Genomic DNA, 18,926 nt, shown 5'->3' on the forward strand with positions numbered 1-18,926 from the left:
TGGAGAAAAAATAAATACGGCAGAGAGCATGAAGCTGCGAAGGAAAAAAATATGGGTCTGCTTCTATCCTGCTCACTTTCCCTCATCCGTGGATGGAGCTGGGAGCTCGGAGCCGCGGCTCGGGCACCTCTCGCTCTTCAGAAACGTGCAATTCCAAAGCAAGCCTCGTGCGAGAACTCAGCTAGCAGTCCCCCATCCAGATCTAGGCTGATCACCCTCCAAAACAACCGGGCATGTTTCAGGCTCTACCAACAGGTTTCCTTCCCAGCGTCCACGGGACGCGGCCGCGCCTTTCCTCGCCGTGGATGGGCCCGGTGTCCGCCCTGCCCTGCGCCCGCCCTGCCCTGCGCAGCCCGCGGCGGGCTCTGCCCCGGGGCACGACTCTGCAAGGGCCCCGCCGGGGCCGCCACAGCGGCCGAGTCCCTTGGCCCCTCTCCGGGAGACTCGGGCTCCCTCCGCCCGGGCGACAGCGGGCGCGCCCGTCTGGGGCTGCTCTTCTCACCGTCCGCCTGAGCACGGAAGGCACAATCCCCCCGCCCAAGAGAGCCCGTGTCCGCCCAACGGAGGCGCCCCACTGGAGCTCTGAACCCCGTGGGGTTACGGGGCACTGCCGAGCCCCATGGCGGGGAGGAGGAGCAGCAGCAGCCGCAGCTGGGATTGGGGCCCGCCGGCACCGCCCGGCCGGCCGGGGGGGAGGAGGCGGCGGGAGGAGGAGCGGCGGCGCGGACCGCAGCGAGCTGGCGGGGCTCGGCGCGGCGGTCCCTGAAGATGGCGGCGGCGGAGCCGGGCGCTGCTCCGGGCGGCGGGGGCTGCGCGCCGGCGGGCGGCGGCTCCGTGCCCGTCCTTTTCTGCTTCTCCGTTTTCGCGCGGCCCTCCAGCGTGCCGCACGGCGCCGGCTACGAGCTGCTGATCCAGAAGTTCCTCAGCTTGTACGGGGACCAGATAGACATGCACCGCAAGTTCGTGGTGCAGCTCTTCGCCGAGGAGTGGAGCCAGTACATCGACCTGCCCAAGGGCTTCCTGGTGAACGAGCGCTGCAAGGTGCGCCTGGTCCCGCTGCAGATCCAGGTGAGAGCCGGTGGCGCGGCAGCGCCGGCCGCCACAGGTGCGTGTGAGGGCGGGCAGCCCGGCCCGTCCCGCCGCGGCAACCCCCGGCCCCTTCCGGGAGAAGCGAGGGACCCTGGAGCCCACAGCCCGCGCTCACTTGTCTCTCCGTGGAAACTTTTGGCTTCCTAAGCCGGGGAGGCAGGTGCGCTTTGAGCCTCGTGTGTGTGTGGTAACCGGGCTTTGCCTTCAGCTAGCCAGAACTTACTTGGCGTCATGAATGGGGAAACAAGTCAGGTGGCTGAAGTAATCAGTGCTCTGCGTTAAATCAGGCGGCTGGTGCTCCTCGGCCTTAACCGGAGGTTAAACTCAAAGGGTGCCGGTGGGGTGAGTTCTGCCGGAGGTCGGTATCTTGTAGTTCGTCAGGACCTCTGTAACCCTCCTTGACTCAAAAAGCCCTTTCTGTTGTACAGGTTTATAGCTTGGTAGTTCTGTAGCCACAAACTAGGAAGTCAGACTGCCAGACAGATGCAGTTACAGATGCTTTCCTATGACGATACTTTTATGCCCACTAGAGACTGGTGCAAGTTGCACTGTATTACTTCCACTCAAAACACATTGCTTCTTACTATCTCCAGGATCAAAGAATTCAACTTAAAAACAACCCAACAAACCAAAACAAATCCCGGTAATAAACCCCACATCATTGCTGTTTTCATTCAGTATATTTTTTAAAAATTTACAATTAGGAAGTTTTAGTTTGCCTAGCTGATACTTCTCAGAAGTTGGAAAAATGTTACCATAAAAGCTGAAACACTGCTTGTCTTCTCTCAGTGTTTTCAGAAATGGCTAATTCATCCTGCTTGTAAACTGTGCTTAATCATAGTGTATTGTACGCATAAACTCTCAGCGTGGCCTGTTTGCTTACACTGTACATCAAGGATGCCTTTGGCATCTTTTGTTTTGTTCTTAACTTTATGTATGGAAAGAATGGTTAAGAAGAGAAAACTAGTTCAATAATGTATTATTAGCTCTCATCATATTCAGTTTAAAACTTTTCTGTTTCTGTGTTGTAAACAGAATTTATGGGGGCCCAGTCAGGAAAACTGGAAAGGAACAGTCTTTCCAACTTGCAAAAAGAGTTGGTATAGGTGTTAATTAAAGCAAGGATTCTCAAAACAGAATTTGTGTATTCTGGGCATATAACAATGTTGCAGGTCAGAATTTTGGCTGTCATTTGTGCATGCGGATCACTACTTTGCAAAGACTGCCTTGCAGATGCATTCTGCCTTGAAACTGTAAATGCAGCTCAAGCATTTGTAGCAGGACATAGTCTTGGAATAAAGGTCAGTATTGAGACAAGGAAGGATACATCACTCCCAGGGTGCAAACGTGCTAGACAGCTTTGCAGGGATTCAGGATGAGCCAATATTTTATGTATTATTGCTTATTTGATTGCCTACTTACACCAATACTGTTGCAGTTCTTTGACAATTGCAGCTGTTGATATGAAAAGGATGCTATTTGTGGGTTATTCCTTGATATGTTTCAGCAGCTGTGAATGAGCTGAAGACATCTCAACTGAGACATCACAATGAAGTCAGTCAGCTTGCCTTAAGCCAGAGACAGGTGCACAGAGATCACTTGAAACATTTGGTATGATACAGACACAGCTGTGCTTTTTAAGAAAGACCTTTATTACCTAGTGATGGGAATATTATACTTTCTTTGTATTCATACAGGCATTGCCTCTATTATATGCCCTTTTTTCCTTCCCTCCTGCCTTTCCTCCCTTCTTCCCTTCCTCCCTCGCTGATGTTTTGTCTGCAGTTACGCACAACATTGAGATGTCAACTCTGTGTGTGGCATAGTTAGTTGAATCACTGTTTTGGATGTATGTTTCAAGAGGGACAACTTTTGCTCACTGATGTAATTAGACTTTCATATTTAGAAATATATTTTTGGCTTAAAATTAAAATTCAGTGATGTTAGCAACTGTATCCCTAGGCAGTAATTTCAGTGTTTTTGTATGCATGTTTTATGAAATATTTGTATGCATTTAGTTGGAGGTAGTATTTTAACCTTTAAGGCAGGTAGTGCCCATGATCTCTGGAATGTTATCCTTCCATTTTGTTTCCTGTGGAGGCCTGTCATAGAACAATGCCTTTTGGTACAACAGCTCACAAAATGTCAGCATCAAATGATGTTTGTCTGGGCTGTTTCACTTTGTTGTTGCTGCAGCTCAGGGGGGCAGTAATCTCATGGAGAAATTGCCAAATGCTTCCCTTGGAAAGCCACTCCATGAATTCAGTTCAAGCCTTGATCTGTACAGAGCCATTTGCTCTCTGGTTGTTTTATGCCTTTGTGCCATCCTCATATATTTGTTTGGACATTTGTTTGGTGTGGGTGTCCTGACAGGAAACAGTCACTTAAGCTTTTGATGGCCATGCAGTGTTAGGCAGGCTGGTGGGGTGCACTATACTGTGATGTTCTGCCTGGCTGCCGCTCCTCAACTCAAATCTCCTCAACCACAGACTTGGAGTGAAGAGGGACATTTCCTCATGCCTCCCAGCTGGAGGGACTGCATCTGCTTTTCATAAATTCTAAGTCTTTTATAAGTCTTTTAACAGAAGACTATAATATTTATAGTTTGGCTGAGAGAATCCACTTTAATTGCCTCTAAATACACTTATATACTGCTACAAAAATAATTGTGTTCTCCTGTAGTGTTGTAGCTGCCTTTGGAGGAGAGAAGTAAGGAAAAAGACTTCGGTATATCCACAGACAAGACAGCCATATACACATTACATCTGTGTAATAGAAGAGTTCAGGCAGCTTTCAAGTATATAACCATGAGAGGCTATTTCACAGTTGCTGTCATAACTTCAAGGTGACTTCTGCTCAGGAGGACTTGTGCTGTGTATGTTCAGACTGGTAAACCTTAAGATACTGAAGCTAAAAGGGTAAAATTATTACTGGCATCATTGCATAAAGCATGCCTATTTCAGGATGCTTTTTTTGGAGACAGGTTGGTGTCTCAGGCATATCTTTCTTTTTCTACCAGAAAAAAACTGCTTGCAGAATGATATTCAACTGTTGCTAAATGATAAGGTAAATAAAATATAACAATACACAGATTCTCGCTCTTGTTGCACATATCTGATATTGCTTGGATAGTCTGGAACTAGAACTAACAGTAGCTCAGTAGCTCAGGCCCAAGTCCATTTTCTGAAGACCAGAAAAAGCCAAAGTATAAATTGCAGAGGTGTTATTTGGGGGTTTTAGGGTGAAATTATTAATTTTGATAGATTAGTACATTCCTAAATTAATAAGTTTTTTGAAAAGCAGCATATGTAGCCTTAACGAAAAGGAAAAAAAGGGCTGAAAGTACTAAAAGGATTTTTCCCTCAAATCCAGACTCCTTGTTTGTTCATCTTTACACCAAGCATTTTAATAATTTTAAATTTTGCTGAGGACTTTTGTACTACATTAGTTATATGTACATCATGTGTTTTTTTTAACTAAATCTGTCCTTTTTAAATGCTGAGTTACATGTAAAAGACTTCACATTGGCTTAGCATAAGATAAATATTTGTTTCTAAATTGAAACACTTGTAACCTGTTTTTCTCTTGAAATACATCAAACTGAATTCATTAATTTTTTTTTCATTTGAAAGATAGGCTGCAAAATGCAGCTGAATCTTACAGATTTCTCTTAAGAAATCCAGAAGAAAAGGTGGTAGCTTTTTTTGTTTTTGTCTCTTTTATGCCATTATTAAAATACCAAGGTTGCAACATCCCCCCGTCTGCCCTTCTAGTAGGTAACCTTGACTTCATAAATCTCAAGTCACTTGTGATGTGAAATAGGGTTATTCCTTTGCTTCTAGTTTCTTGTTCATTGCAAATACTGTGAGGTAATTTAATTTTGTATATATCATGATTTCCTGGACTTGGAACACAGGAAGATAAAAAGCCAGTGTATGTGAATATTTTTGTAAAGCTGAACCTGTAATTATAGTACTTCATCATAATCATGTTTTGTCTGATTAATAATAATCAGCAGAGATGACATAGATGTGAAAAATCACTTCTCCTTTCCCACCTAGGTATTTTCTAGAGGAGGATTTAAAGCTGTATGTATCTCATGACAGCATACCTTTAAATCCTGGTCTGGACAAGGTCCTAGAGATGACTTCTTTAGCTGAGTAAAAGAACTGCATCAGGTTACATGGCCGTTTGATGTACCTATTCTGGTTGTGCTGTGGGTAACCTTCAGCTGGAGAACAGAAAATCCTAGCTAAGAGAAATGAAGTGCAACAAATGGAAATGCTTATATACTGTTGAGAGGAACTTCAGGTCATTTGGGTTTTTATGTTTTTGGTTTTGGTTTTTGGTTTGTTTTTTTTTTCACTTTTATTTTGAGTTCAAGTTGTTTAATGTTATATGCAGAGTGGATTCAGGCAGGTACTGTGTGGCTACACCGGCTCACAATCCTTGTCCAGCCTGCCTCTTTCTGCAGTGCAAGCAAACAGGTGTTGATGTGCCAGCCCTGGTTTGATGTTTAGGTGTAGTTTTGCCCTCACCCCTGCTCTTCGGGATGTAGCACTGGGGACGTGTGGGTGATATTCACTGCCAGGAGATGTGGAGGAAATGGATGCTTTCACAGCGTCCTTGTAGAAGGGGAGGATGACATTGAAAGCAAGTGAGTAGTAGAATTTACATGGCACACTAAAGAACTAGCAAACTAAACCTTTCCTTTATACATAGCAAATACTTACATTAATTTATTTATGGACTGTATTAGCTACTATTTATGAAACTTAATTTCAAACTGCTTTCTGCTGCACTCTGTCCTTTCCACATCTGCTCCTCCAGGTGACGCCAGCAGGTGTTGACTCTTTGATCTTAACATCTATTTCTTCCAGTTTCCTGTTGTTCTGCCACAATTCAGACTGCAAGTTAATCAGAAATAAATATTAAAATTAATATATCTATTATTTGTGTTAGATTTCGTAAAAGCTTTTATTCAGCAAATACACAGTTGACACAACTTCATTTTAGAGAGCTGCTGGTATGAATCTGAAGGCGTAAATTAAATCATATGAAACCAACTTGACAATAAAGAAAAGCTCCAGCTTTTCTTGTGCTTTTTTGACATAAACATATGAGATTCAGTGGAAGCCTATAATAAGGATACACCCTGGCTGTTTACAGTTTTCTTCTGCACTTCACTGTCAAATCAGAATAAAATTGAATTGTGCTCTATAAGGTGGCTTCTAAATCCATTGTTTTTAATTATTCCATTGTCCTTGTCCTTGACAAAACTTAGGGCAAGTACTGTTTTTGCAAAAGATCCCATGCTGGAAGGAGCTGTAAGCATCTAAAAAGGCAGATTTCAGGTATTTCGGACAAGTTGGAGAGACAGGGTGCAATAAGATGCACTTGGAAGTAGCCCTGTAGAAATAATCAGCTACACAAACAGAAGATGAGGGAGAGTTCAGGGGATGATTTATAAGTTTAAAATGCACCTCAGGAGTGTAAGTATCATCAGTTTTGAAAAGAGCAAATATTGTACTGGAAAGTACAAAATAAACAGGGCCTGGAAGGGCTGTGAATTGGCTGATTATTTGAGGCCCTGCTAAAGCAGTGAAGTAGTATGGGCAGAGAAACACTGCTGTGATGGTAGCATTGAGTGCCTCATTCCAGAGTGCAATTTGAAAACTACCCCAGGGAGGACCATAAAAATCGCTTGAGTTGTAGGAAGAAATACTAAAAGCATTAGATACATTTTATAATAAGGAGGGGGAGGGGAAGGTCTAAAGGGAGACCTAAAGGTCTGAGTCTTGAGGTCTGATAGTAAATTTTGCACATGGTTATCCATGTGAAGGAGGATGGTAACGCTCTTGTGTTTCAATTTCACCCTAGACCTAACTGGAAATAACACTCTTAAATGTCAGGAAAGGAGCTGTAGATGAGAAAACACTGAAAGGTAAAGGTATTAGTGCTGCAGGATGATTTTTATAGGAGTTCTGTTGCTGATGGGTCAGACCATGTGGCTATCTGTGAAGAATATTTGTTTGTTTGATCCTTCTGTAGTGGCAGACTAAGCAGCTTCTTGAAGACTTTCCTACTCTATTCTTGTTCCTCTGCTCGGGATGGTAGTGCCATCTCCTGCACTGGCAGAGAAAGGTGCATACCAAGGCACTAGATAAACTTCCCATAAGTCATTCTACAGCCCATGATGGTTTGTGGTTGTTCAGACAGATCTTAAAAAATTACAGAATTACAGAATGAATTAGACTGTAAAAGACCTCTGAGATTAAGTCCAACCTATGACTGAACACTGCCATGTCAGTAGATCATGGCACTAAGTGCTACCTGAGTCTTGCCTTCAATGCCTTCACTGACAACAACTCCACAACATCCCTGGGCAGCCCATTCTAATAGCTAATCACCCTGTCTGTGAAGAAATCCTTCCTGATGTCCAACCTGAACCTCCCCTGGTGCAGCTTTTAAAGTGATGGAAAGATTTAAAAGAGAAAGTAATAGTCTTTGCTTGTCATACAAACACTAAGACAAAATCATGCATTTTATGAGTAGTAACCACATTTATAAATACTGTTTATTCCAATTATTCTATTTTTATTGCTGAGTGGTAGGAAAGTTAAATGTCATGATTGACTTCTGGGATGGTAGTAAGTGCCAGAGCTGGAATGGGTCACAGTAGGTGCTCACTGTGGTGTTGAATTGTACATTAATACTGCCTGCCAACTGCATTTTGCATTGTTCAATTGTTCAAGCTGGATGGTATTCAAGAACAAGGTGAACGTTCATTTTACGTCAAATCTTTCTGAGTCCCAGGCCTCATTCATTACCTGGGGTAGAGTTGCAGAAGTGTTATTTGGGAAAAATATCTAGAGGCTGCCTTCCCTAGCCCTTTGATCAAATCAGCTGCTGCATTGCTGGATGCGGAAAATCTCCAAGGATGGCGATCTCACAACTGTGGTAACCTTTTTCAGTGCAGCTGTGTCTTCCACGTGAAAAAGATTTCCCTAATGCCTGTTGTGATACTCTTCTGTCTTCCAGTGGTATCAGTGAGCCCAATGTTACCTCATCTACACTATGGTTGTTACAGTATTTGCCTCTATAACTGCTCTATAACTGTATTAATAGTGTTGCTGTATGTCTCACAAGGACTGGAGGAACCATGTTTATGAATGGTTTCTGCTTTGGCTGTAGTGGTGTAATGAATCCGAGAATTGAGGGAATTAGCATTTATAATTGTTAGCATACAAGTAATTTTCCCAACAGTTTGAACAGGCCGTTGCATATGTTTTAAGCATGACCATTATTAAGCATGGCCTTGGGAATTGAGATTAACAGCATTTTACTCTGGAGACATGTGGTGAATCAGTGAAAGCTTTGGAACCAATATTTATCGATTCCCAGTTCCTTTGTGGTGAGTTGACCTTGGCTGGTCACCAAGCTGCTCCATCACTTGTCCTGTATAAGACCGAGGGGAGAAAATATAACAAAGAAGCTTGTTCATCAAGATAAGGACAGAGAAGGATCACTTGCCAACTACTATCGTAGACAAAACAGACTTGGGGAAATTAGTTTAGTGCTAATATAGTGCTAATCAAGTGCTGAGTAGAATAATCAGTGATAAGAGCGAATGTAAAAACACCTCTTCCCCACCCCTCCCTTCTTCCCAGGTTCATCCCTCTTCAAGCAGCACTGAGGGATGGGGAATGGGGTTTGTGGTCAGTTCACAAAAGTTCACCTCTGCCACTCATTCTTCTCACACTCTTCCCCTATGCCAGAGTGGGTTCCCTCCTGTGGGAGATAGGATGTCATGAACTTCCCAAATGTGCATCCTTCCCAAACGTGCTCCAGCATGGGCTCCTCTCTAGCAAGTCGCAGGTCGTCCTAGGAGCCTGTTTCAGCATGGCCTTTCAGAGGCACAGCCCTCTTGAAGGCATATTGCAGACCTTCTTCAAGGCTCTGCCGTGGGGTCCTCCACAGACTGCAGGTGGATTTTTATTCCACTGTGGAATCCCATGTGCTGGAGGGGCACATCTGCCTCACCAGGGGCTGCACCAGGGGCTGCAGGGAAATCTTTGCTCCAGCACCTGGAGCACTCCTTCCCCTTCTTGTGCACTTGGTGTCTGCAGGGCTGTTTCTCCCACATATTCTCACCCTCCTCTCACAGCTGCTGTTGGACAGTGGGGTTTTTTACCCTTTCTTAAATATGTTAGCATAGAGTTGTCACCAGCGTCACTGATGTAGCAGAGCTGTCTTGGATTCAGCTGGCATTAGTGCTCTCTTGACATGAGGCTGTTTCTGGCATCTCACAAAAGCCACCCTACATCTTTCCCTCACTACCAAAACCTTGTCACGTAAACCTAATACATCTTCCGAAGTACATTCTTTTACAGATTTTGTAATTTTGTTTCAGTTTAAAACATAACAACCTCAGATTGCAGAAAATGAAGTGCATATGATTAAGCTCTTTATTCAATTTGATTTATCTGTCTGCTGAAAAGCTCCTGAATGGATGCAATTTCTTTTGAGTTGCCTTACAACTAAATGATAGTATGTAGATCTTTTCTTTCCCTGAGCTTCCATCTGAAGCCCTGTACTTTGGTTCTACAGGTAGTGCACATAATTTATTTATACAAATACAAAGCACTCTTTCTAAGTGTAAGAAAATTAAGTATTTGATTTCTTTTTCTGATACCCTCTCTTCTACCCCACTTGGTTGCTTGTATGAGGGAAACTCTAGGAGATAACTTTTGTCATTAAAATGTATTCAGATTGGTTTGTCATATTTATAGTATTCTCTACTTTCATTCTAGCCTTTGGACTTTCATCAGACTTGTGATAAAGGATGTCACAGACAAATCAAATTGACTGCACAATGGGAGTACTGAAAATAAGTGTACATACAATATTTGAAAGCAAGTGGAAGTCTGAATTTTTTTTTAAACTTTAGTTTACCTTGAGTCTATATCAGTTCCAAGAGTTGTGGATTTAAAAATGAATTTGAGGAATGTAATTTTGCTTTTGGTACTTTCCTTTTGCTAAATTTTAGGCAGTATATTCCTCTGCCCCCTTCAGAGTTCAGAAATTTCCATGTACATTTATGTTGACTTGTGCTTCCTACCTAATAAACTTTTTATTACTTATTGATAACTGTACCATATTGTTTAGTATCATCTGTTTGTTTGAATTTAGAAACATACCAAAATCAAGCTTGAAAAACTTTTCTCCTATTTTGACTCCACGTAACATAAATCCATAATCTAGCAGAGGTATTGCAGACGGAATCTTCCCCATTCTGCTGCATTTTTGAAAGGATGTCCACTGCCATGGAAAACATTATCTTTATTTCTTTTTTCAGATTACTACTTTGGGCAACCTGACACCCTCAAGCACTGTTTTTTTCTGTTGTGACATGCAAGAACGATTCCGGCCTGCCATCAAATACTTTGGTGATATCATCAGCGTGGGCCAACGACTGGTATGTTGCTTTTTTTTTCTTAGTTTACAATGAGTGAGTTTTGATCACTCATTGTAAACTATTATTTTACATACAGTCTAACAATTGCTTAATATTTGGTAATAGCCATGTCTTTATTATTATTGTTTCTTGGGGTTTTTTTTTTCTTTTGTTTGTTTGTTTTCCTCTCTGTCCCCTTACAGCTCCAAGGTGCACGGCTCTTAGGAATTCCAGTTATTGTCACTGAACAGTATCCCAAAGGTCTTGGCAGCACTGTGCAAGAAATTGATTTAACAGGAGCGAAACTCGTGCTTCCCAAGACAAAATTTTCCATGGTGTTGCCAGAAGTTGAAGCAGCATTAGCAGAGATCCCTGGCGTCCGGAGTATTGTCCTCTTTGGAGTAGAAGTAGGTGCCTTGCCTTTCTGATACTGGTTTATGGTAATATCTGTTGGCCCTCAAAGGCAGCACCACTTTCTATAATTAAAAAACTCCTCAATTTATATTACTTAGAGCTTAGATATCCTCTACAGAATAAGTTATTTCTGTGTTGTCTTCAATATTATCTCATAATAAAATTTGAGATGAGATACTTGTAACCTACAGGCACTTGCCTCAATCTTAACTGGCATTTAAAATGCATATTGAGTTCCATAATACTGCCAGGGTAGAAAATAAGCATTTGAACTCTAATTAATTATGACTCAAATTTGTGATTGTGTTATTTTCATTTTGTAATAATGGTTTGTTGGTGGCTTTTTTGCCTTTGATTTCTTCTCTGTAGACTCATGTCTGTATCCAACAAACAGCATTGGAATTAATTGGCAGAGGTCTGGAAGTTCATATTGTAGCTGATGCCACCTCCTCAAGAAGTATGATGGACAGAATGTTTGCTCTTGAGGTAAGTTTCTTAGTCAAGGCTTTCTTCACCTTGGGTTGGTATGTTAAGTTCTCTGCTTATTGTTAAGCTAACAAGGAATTTCTATGGACAAAGCGGTGAATAAATGTAGATTTTGAGAATAGGTGAGATGCTCTGATTCTTAAAATAGCACTGAAAATGGAGAAGCAGTACTGCCTTTTTTTTTTTCTTCTTAAATTATGATTTAATATGCATAATCCAGTTTGGGATTTTGGAATTTCAAAGTGATCGTTTCATACAATATAGATTGCTCTGTATAAACGTTAGCATTTTAGCGTATCCCTTTGCGCAGGGTGATCTTCACGGCAGAGCAAAAGTGCTATAAAGGTTTTGATTTTGTTGTTCCAAAGAGTATTTATTCAGGTGCTGAAATTCTTGAAGTGCAATAAAATATAGCATGAGATCCTGTTCAAATCTCCTTGTACTTCTGTCCCTCCTTCTGCTTTTCCTCATCAGTGCAAATTAAAGCTTAATCACAAGACTCTGATTATAGTAAAGATTCCCCTCCCCCCTGCTTTTAGGAGCTTACTCTAACTAAATGTTGGGAAAGTGGATATAAATGTAACAAGAAGATTTAAAAGCACGTACAACTATGTGGTAGCAAATTCATGCAAATGATTTTTTGATGATGTACTCCTAACATGCCTACAGGCATCACTGTTGAAAGTCAAAACCTGATACATACATTAAGTATTGCAATTTTTTGCCTCAGGCCCTAACAGTTATTTGAAGTAAAAACTAATAATAACCACAGCATGTTATTCTTTTTCATAGATTTTGAGAAGACTTAATTTCTTAAAGGCTAAAGAGAAATCCCCAGCATATAGTGATTGATGAAACCCATGACTTTGATTAAGTGGAAACCTAATGTCAACTGTCACATAGGGCATAGGGACACACACAGAGTTACAGGAGTGACTGAAGTCATGGACTTCCAAATCAATGCAGTGCAGCAGCACTAGGAGACGGAACAAACATAGAAAACCTGAAATCTGTTTGTCTTACTGTGTATGTTTTGGTACATTTATCACTTGCACTGTCTGTAAGCGTAGAAGCTGGGCCAATGTAATAAAGGTTAAAACAGTGACTACCTAGCTTTGCTTTACTTTATAGTCAAAAAGGTATTGAAGTGTGGTTGCTTGCCAAAGCTGTAATTTTTTCAGTTTTAGGTAACCTTTTGGCCTTTGCGACGCTTTCTCAATAAGCAAAAGAGAATGCTTTGCTGTGGTCATCAGTCTTTACAGACTAGAAGTCATCAGTCTTTTGATGACTTAATAATACAATTATTAAGACAATAATGACTCAGCCAACACTCAACAGTGTTGAGCCAGTGGTAACACCTTCTCTGCTGCACGTGGCAGCACATACCAACATTGTCCTCTTCTTGTGTTACAGAGCCTCACTTGAAAATGCTGCTGAGGGATGTGGGCTAGAGCAAACAAGACATGGGCATGCTTGGGAGGAGGAGACCAGGAGAAACGGATGTGTATTGGACACGTCCTTAATCCTGATTGACTGTGGCATACATTTCTTAGGGCAGTGGGCAACATACTAAAGTCTTGGGTAATCCTGCTTTAGTTTCACCATAGAGCTCACAGTTCCTAGTCATATTCTTTTAACGAGTGAGTCTAACATTGTCTCTTGTGCAAATTTATGCAAACTGGTGAGCTGAGGTGAGTTTTATTGACCAGGGTTCCTGGACCCTTTTCCTTACCTTTCTGGGAATATGAGTGCAGCATTTGCCTTTTCACTAAAACACAGCACTCCTTTATTCACCTTTCAAGAATAATAGAGAGTGGCCTTGCAGTGACAACAGCTAGCTTCCTCAGCAGCCCCAAATAACTTCCAGCTGGTCCCATCTGCCCCTCCAGTTCTCCACATTTCCCATCACATAGCATGTGTTATGATTGTACTCACAATTAATATGCAAATATCTGAGCTGGTGTACTAGGAAGTGCAATTTTACTTAATTGATAATGAAAGCTTTTATGTCTGCTTGGATTATAGGTTGTCTCCACTTCCGTTGTGTGCTTAAAAATGAGAGCAGGCGAGAACTTGTAGTTAAAAAAAAATCCTCAGAAACCAAAAAAATTTCAAAATTTTCATTGATGAAATAACTCAGCTGAACAGTTCAAGGTTGTGACTACTCTGAATCTCTGCCCTCTGTGATGAAGATGACTTATACCAGTGCTTGGTCTGAGATTGCGACAGTTTAGTCTGCTCCTGCTGGATTTCTGTTCTTTTCTTTGTCTTTTCTACTTGTTTCTGCTGTGTGGATGCAACATACTGTCAATACTTTCATTCTCAAAAACAGCATTCTAAGAAAACTTGTGATTTCCTTGGCAATCATTCAATATACTTAGCAAATGCATCTCTTAATTTCTGCTAAACTGACATCTATAAAAATTATATCTAGTCCTAGAAAAGGACTAGATATAAGGCAATGCCAACATTTTTTGACATGTTATGGTATGTTTTTCTTTTAAAGAGAAGATTCTCTCTATTTTCAGTCTTCATTCGCTTTTCAATTTCACAGATGGCGATGGTTTTTTAAGGGTCTAGGTGGTTTTTTCTTCCACACTAGTTAAAACCAAAACCTTTGTATTCTTAGAGAGGCTTATGTTGAAAACATTGCCATAATATTTCATATTAATTTTCCTATTTTTCTTCTCTTTTGTATACATGTGAGGTTTAACAAATATGGTTGTATGGAGTAGGAGAGCCAAGGAAGGTAGCTGCTTTGTTTCACTTTAAGAATATTGTGAGGCTTGTTGCTATAATGGCAAGCAGGAAGCATTGACTTAAGTAAATTCAACCTTTTAGTTTGTTATGTAGACTTTAGTTGCATATACTTTACTCTTTGGTCCCTTAAAGTTAATAACTTTCACCCATTAGTTGCTTTGTAATTGAACAGTTAGAAAGTCCAGAGGTTCTCTGTGCTTTAATGATTACAACTGAAACCTGAATGTTCATAGCTCTTTTCTCTGCCACTTGCCCTCCCTTAGCTCATTCAGTATCTGATGAAATTTGGTGGAGCATGCAGCTGAGTAGAGGATGAGGGAGGGAAAGCTGACTTCATGAAGAGTTTTACTGCCAAAGCATCTGTATGATTGCTGGGAAGATGATGGGGGGCATGGGTTGGTTGTCCTTTGCTGAAGGTGTAACTTTGTTATGTAAGCAACAACCACAGTTTTAAAAGTACAATAATTTTACAATAAGTCCTGTACCTTGCAAGCCTCTTTTGGTTTTGCTTACTCTGCAGCTATACATTGTATCCTGAAGCCTGTGAAAACTGACTCTGGAATTACTTTCTGTAATGAAATATCATTTAAAAAGAGCTGCTGTTATGCCAGTGTGATCTACAACATCTGCAGAATAGATTTTCTTGCTTTCTCCAGAGATTATTGCTACTAGTGCTCTCTGTAGTCCAAAAGCTGAAGTAGTGGTATATAACAAGAACTGAAAGAGAAATTGTTACAATTTCTTGCCTAATGCTTTTATGTTGGACCTTGCTATTTTATTTTTCCCCAGGCCTTTCATCTGCATGAGAGTGAAGAAAGCTATCCTCTGGGTTATGCATGGGGAAAGGGTTGTTATTAAGATGTGTGGGGCTGCTGCCTATTAAATCTGACTTGGGCAAAGAATCCAGTACAAGTAGAAAGCCTTATTTGTAATCCAGGGCAGCCTTTTGTCATAGGAAAGTCTAAACCCCGTCAGTTTTTATCCTAGCTTTATAAATTAAACCATGAAGTAATGCTGGAATGGAATTGGCAGTATTTTGTTAATAGGACGTGTTTTTGAAAATGCTATCCATCTTTTCTTTTAAAATTCACTCATTCACATTTGCAAATATCTCACATGATTTCCTCTCTGCTCTTTTATTTTTCAGCGTCTTGCACGTACTGGAATTATAGTTACTACTAGTGAAGCAATATTGCTGCAGCTGGTAGCTGATAAAGAACATCCAAAATTCAAAGAGATTCAAAATCTCATTAAGGCAAGTGCCCCTGAGTCAGGGCTCCTTTCCAAAGTTTAAAGCAGGCATGGAGGAAGCAGATCTCACTGTCCTCTTTACAGAGGAAGGAAAGCTAAAAGCGCACATGTACACCTTCTTTCACTCAAAATTTGGTAGGACAGCAAAATTAAAAATTGACATACTTGTGCTTGCCTTAGCAAAATTGTCTGATTATATGTCTGGGTGCCAGTGTGTTCTGTTTAGTTACAGCTGTCAGAGGTTTTGGATACCATAGGACTCTTTTGTTGTCAAATTTCTTTATTTGAAAAAAATAAATTAACAGAGGTGCCTGTGAGCCCATACTATACACTGATTGTAACAGCTCAAAAAAATGCATATTGCTGTGACATCTCTTGATTGTGTGCTTTACAAGTGTTCTGTGATGTCTTGTTTTACTTTTGTATTATTAGAAGATAATTACTTACTGAATAAATGTGATGTGATACGCTTTAATGATCTATATAAATAATTTTATTAGGGCATAAATTAAAACTAAGTAAGATAAATGGCCTATATGTGTGCTTTTGTTCTCTAGGATAAAATTGAAGTACTTTGCTTCATAGACAAGACATATAAATCAAGTAGAGCTGATGCTTGGTTGCCCTAGGTAGCTGAAGTCTGCATCATGACTTTTGATTATGAAATTGACTGCCTAAGGCTGTACTTTACTTAAGTGTATACAAACAGAAGACTGTTGTGTAATGAGTTCTTTATAAACAACCAGTGTAAACTCCTTCAGAACTTGCAAATATTGCCAAATCTTTAATTTGGAATGCTAAGGATGTTTAATGATAACTTTTCAAGTTCGAGTGCTAAATCTACTGATATGTTTAGATTTATTTTACTGTGTTTTACCCCCAGTTTAGTTAGGTTGAATCATTCTATCCAATTTACTCAAGAGGGCGCTGAAAGAAGGCTTAGCTTCTCTGGGGTTTTATGCTTTTTTTGTGGGCTGTAGTTGGGTGGAGTTTGAATAGAATCTGGTCTGAAACATTCTTCAGAAAAATAGCATCTTTAACATAATGATATATATTTTTTCTGTCTAGAACTAGTCTTTTAACATGTGATTTCTTCATGTTCTAGGGGATTAAACAATGTTGTATAAAGTTTACAGTGTGCCTAAGACATTTATTTTTTTAAAGGAGTACTAGATGTCATACTAAAAACTGATCTTTTTGGTAGAAAAGCTATTAAACTACATGTATTGTTTTAAATTGCTTATTTTCCCCACAAGATGGCTCTAAAATATCTGTTTCATAAGTAATAATAGTTTCAATTGTTTAATATAACCTTTATATGTTCAAAACAAATAAAGAGTTAACATTTGCTGTCTCTCTTTCACTTGTGATATTTATTGTAGAGCAAATCCTGAAAGCTGTGTTTGCTGTGGACCTTATTCTAGTTTGTACAGCTGTGGAAGTTCTATGGATGTCATGGGAATTTTGTGTGAAGATCAAGGGTAGATAATGTTGAATTATTCTGGTCTTCTGCATCTAGTTACAGTGTTATTTAACACTCTAGAATATGAGAAATTAACATTATGCTTCAAACTAGAGGCTGGGATGCAAGTTGTGTTAAGAGCTCTTGTCCTATATGACTGACCTACTTGTAACCTTCTTTTCTGTTATATTAATTATGTTTCTTAGCAGTACAAAGTTCACTTATGTAAATCAACAGCTGTGTACAAAAGTGCTATAAATTTCTTATGAAATAGTGGGTTTATTGCCTTCTTATGCCACAACTTTTACGTGTTGATCGTACCAAGAGACAGTAATTGAAAGAAGAACTATAGCATTTTTTCCCACATTTATTTTTGGAACAATAACAATTGCTTCAAAAACAAATGAGGTAGTGGTATTTGTTACTACAATTTTACCATTTTCTTAGAAAAGTAAGTTGAAGGACAGATGTCATATCTTCCTTTATATTCATCTTTTGCCACAAGGGGGTTCATTGGGTAGCAAGATGGCACTACGAAAGAAGCTATAAATATATTGATATTCTCTGTGATGATTCTACTTTTTTTTTTCCCTTTAATTGGCATCACTTCTGTGGCACACTTCTTTGTCAAGATTCTTAATTTGTGGGGTTTTGTCCACTTAAGCCCCATTATTATTTTATAAAACTGAAGTCTTAGATGTGAATTTGGGGGTGAAATACATTTCTCTTTTGTTAGATTGTTGCATTAGTCAGCATCATAAGGGTCATTCAGATGAGACTGTAAGAGTGTTTATTTAAAAAGAAGAGAAAAAAATATTGCCATATTTCTCTTATGTAATGTAAGTTTATTCACAGGATGTGCTTCTTCATTGCTCTCACTTGTCTGTATTTTCAGTTCTCTGGCAAGTGGGTATTCCAGTGCATTAGAACAGCAGAAATGAGTCATTTAAGAAGAGATCTATGGGCTATTGTGTTACCTAGAGTAAGTACTGTATTGTCCTGCAAGAATGGGAAATAAATTAATGAAATAACATGGAGGAGGATTGCTTAAGGGTATACTCACTTGACTGAGAGGAAGCTCTCTGTCAAGCTTTTCTTTATTTGAAGACTTCACCACAGCTATGGCTAAGCAATACAATTGTCACCTGCTGTAGGTGGCTTCAGCATCGTTTCTCTTTTCTTGGGGAGGCAGAAAGATACTTCTTGATGGAGAAGGGTGTTTTGTTTTCCCTTATAAGAGTTCTGGTTCTGTGCAAGGTTGCTAATGTGTAGTTTACCTCACTACAGTAGGTGATAAATAAATGCTGCACTAAGTATAGCAAGATACGTGTGTGTTTAGTTTTAGTCTGCTAAATCCTTACAAAGATGAGTATTTTTTTCTTTCTAGGACAGTTCAGGTTTTGAGTTTAAAATGTGATCCTGTTTATTCACAGAACCATGGTCCTTTTATTATTTTTCCACATGCATGAAAATTTTGTATGAACTAAAGCAAGTAGGGTTTCCAGTGAACTTTGCAAAACCTGAAAACAGAGCATGAATAAAATATCAGCTATCGTGAGCCAATGTTTTCTATTATGGCTGAAGAAATTATGCTATGGGACTGTTCCACCATCATTTTTGCACCTGCCTGTCGGTAGCTCTCAGGCACATGTTCATTTTTAATAAATCATGCTGCTTATTGAGCATATTTCTTACTAGATGTAGGAAACTTCCTATCAACCCTCTGCCCTGCCCCCATATTTATTACTTTATCTAAACAATTACATTAACCTTTTGGGAGAAAAGAATTCGGATCACTCATTTTCTACTGCTACAGACTGTTTTTCACTTATGTAAGAAATGAAGGCTGGATACTTTCTTGTTTTAAAAGCTTTGTTTCAACTAAAAAGTAATTACTGGACCTCTGGAGCCTTGAAGAGTGGCAAATGATGTTAAAGATGATAAAGACCTTTCCTTTGGTAAGCACTACTACTTTAGTAGTGCTATATAGCCCACTTCTTCAGAGTA

At 40.1% G+C, this 18,926-nt stretch overlaps 1 protein-coding gene across 2 annotated transcripts; it reads left to right on the forward strand.

The window, feature by feature from the left end:
• The first annotated feature begins 678 nt into the window (after positions 1-678).
• ISOC1 (isochorismatase domain containing 1) lies at positions 679-18,577 on the forward strand. Of its 2 annotated transcripts, XR_009276146.1 has the most exons (6): positions 679-1,068; positions 10,448-10,567; positions 10,750-10,953; positions 11,330-11,446; positions 15,354-17,901; positions 18,353-18,577. XR_009276146.1 is itself a non-coding variant. In XM_058826953.1 (5 exons), the coding sequence occupies exons 1-5, from the start codon at positions 769-771 to the stop codon at positions 15,498-15,500; spliced, it is 888 nt and encodes a 295-aa protein (XP_058682936.1). In that variant the 5' UTR covers positions 679-768; the 3' UTR covers positions 15,501-18,577. The 2 variants fall into 2 exon arrangements, 1 of the variants encoding a protein (XP_058682936.1); XM_058826953.1 differs by having other exon boundaries at positions 15,354-18,577.
• The last annotated feature ends 349 nt before the right edge of the window (positions 18,578-18,926 follow it).

The sequence above is a fragment of the Poecile atricapillus genome, chromosome Z (genome assembly GCF_030490865.1).
Source record: "Poecile atricapillus isolate bPoeAtr1 chromosome Z, bPoeAtr1.hap1, whole genome shotgun sequence".
NCBI lineage: Eukaryota > Metazoa > Chordata > Aves > Passeriformes > Paridae > Poecile > Poecile atricapillus.